Genomic DNA, 1,140 nt, shown 5'->3' on the forward strand with positions numbered 1-1,140 from the left:
GTGTGTGTGTGTGTGTGTGTGTGTGTGTGTGTGTGTGTGTGTGTGTGCGCGCGCGCGCGCGCGCGCGCGTGTGTCATTCTCAGGGCAGAGGGAAGAATTCAGGAAGAAGAAAGGGAAAAGAAAAAGATCGATCGAGGCAGTCACTCACCCCTACTCCTCCCGACTCCTCCCCACCCTACTGCAGTGCTCCGCGCTTCCCAGAAAGCTCACCACCCAGAGGGCAGTTTCCCGAAACCAGAGCATAGCCCGAGTCCTGGGCAGGCAGTCTGGGGAGATCGGGGAGACGGGAATGGGTAGAGACAAGCGATGGGAAGCGAGCTGGCTAAGGAAGGGGCGAGGAGGCCAGCGACGCCAGCCGAGATCCCCCGCGGTGATGGGAGGGCAGGGCCGGGCTGCCGGGACCTACCTGGAACAGTGACGGTGGAGGATGCCCCCGGCACCTCTGGCCTCTCCTCCTCAGCCTTCTCCCGCTGCCGTTGCTGCTGCTGCTGCTGCTGTTGCTGGATGAGGCTGAGGTCGGAGCGACTGAGCTCGGCTCGAGCGGCCGCGGGGACCAGCCGCGCCTTCAGCAGCACCGCGGCCAGGCCGAGCAGCAGGGTACAAGGGACGCGCCGGCTGAGCCTCGCCATGGCCGAGAGCCAGAGGGCCGCGGCGGCATATTGCGGAGCTCCCGGCGGCGGCGGACGCCCGGGCTGCGGGCTCCGGCAGCGCCCGCTCGCTCGCTCCCTCGCTCCCGCTCGCGCGCTCTGCCTCGCACGCCCTCACCAGGAGGAGGAGGAGGCCGGGTAGGCGGCGGAGGGGGAGGGGCGGCGGAGGAGGGGGAAGTTAGCATCCTGGCGCACGTGATGCGCAGGGCGGGGCGCGCCGGGAGCCCGGGGCCGCGGCTCAGCTGTCACCCGCGGCCGAGCTGCTCCGGGGCCACGGGCTCCGCGCAGTGCTGGGGCGCTGGGCCGGGTGGCGGCCTCCGAGGGTACATGACAAAGAAGAGCCTTTCCGGGCGCTGGTCGGCGTTTGGATCCCCCAGCCCTACGGAGACACCGAGAAATTTTGCAGAAATGTGAATAAAATTCTCACCACCTGACCCCAAAGTAGAGGAGAAGGTGGTGTATGGATTACTCTCCTAAAACACTTAACGCAGCG

The 1,140-nt window shown here is 67.2% G+C and overlaps 1 protein-coding gene across 2 annotated transcripts in view; it reads right to left on the reverse strand.

The window, feature by feature from the left end:
- The window catches only part of FAM171B (family with sequence similarity 171 member B), a 61,846-nt gene extending 61,077 nt beyond the window's left edge, over nucleotides 1-769 (reverse strand). For both annotated transcript variants that reach the window (XM_025848876.2, XM_073881487.1), the window contains exon 1: nucleotides 407-769. In XM_025848876.2, the coding sequence (XP_025704661.1) occupies nucleotides 407-629 (223 nt within the window). In that variant the 5' untranslated portion in view covers nucleotides 630-769. The remainder of the gene's footprint in view (nucleotides 1-406) is intronic.
- Between the last annotated feature and the right edge of the window lie 371 nt (nucleotides 770-1,140).

Source organism: Callorhinus ursinus, unplaced genomic scaffold (assembly GCF_003265705.2).
Source record: "Callorhinus ursinus isolate GAN/ISIS: 27379988/994484 unplaced genomic scaffold, GSC_fseal_2.0 scaffold2, whole genome shotgun sequence".
NCBI lineage: Eukaryota > Metazoa > Chordata > Mammalia > Carnivora > Otariidae > Callorhinus > Callorhinus ursinus.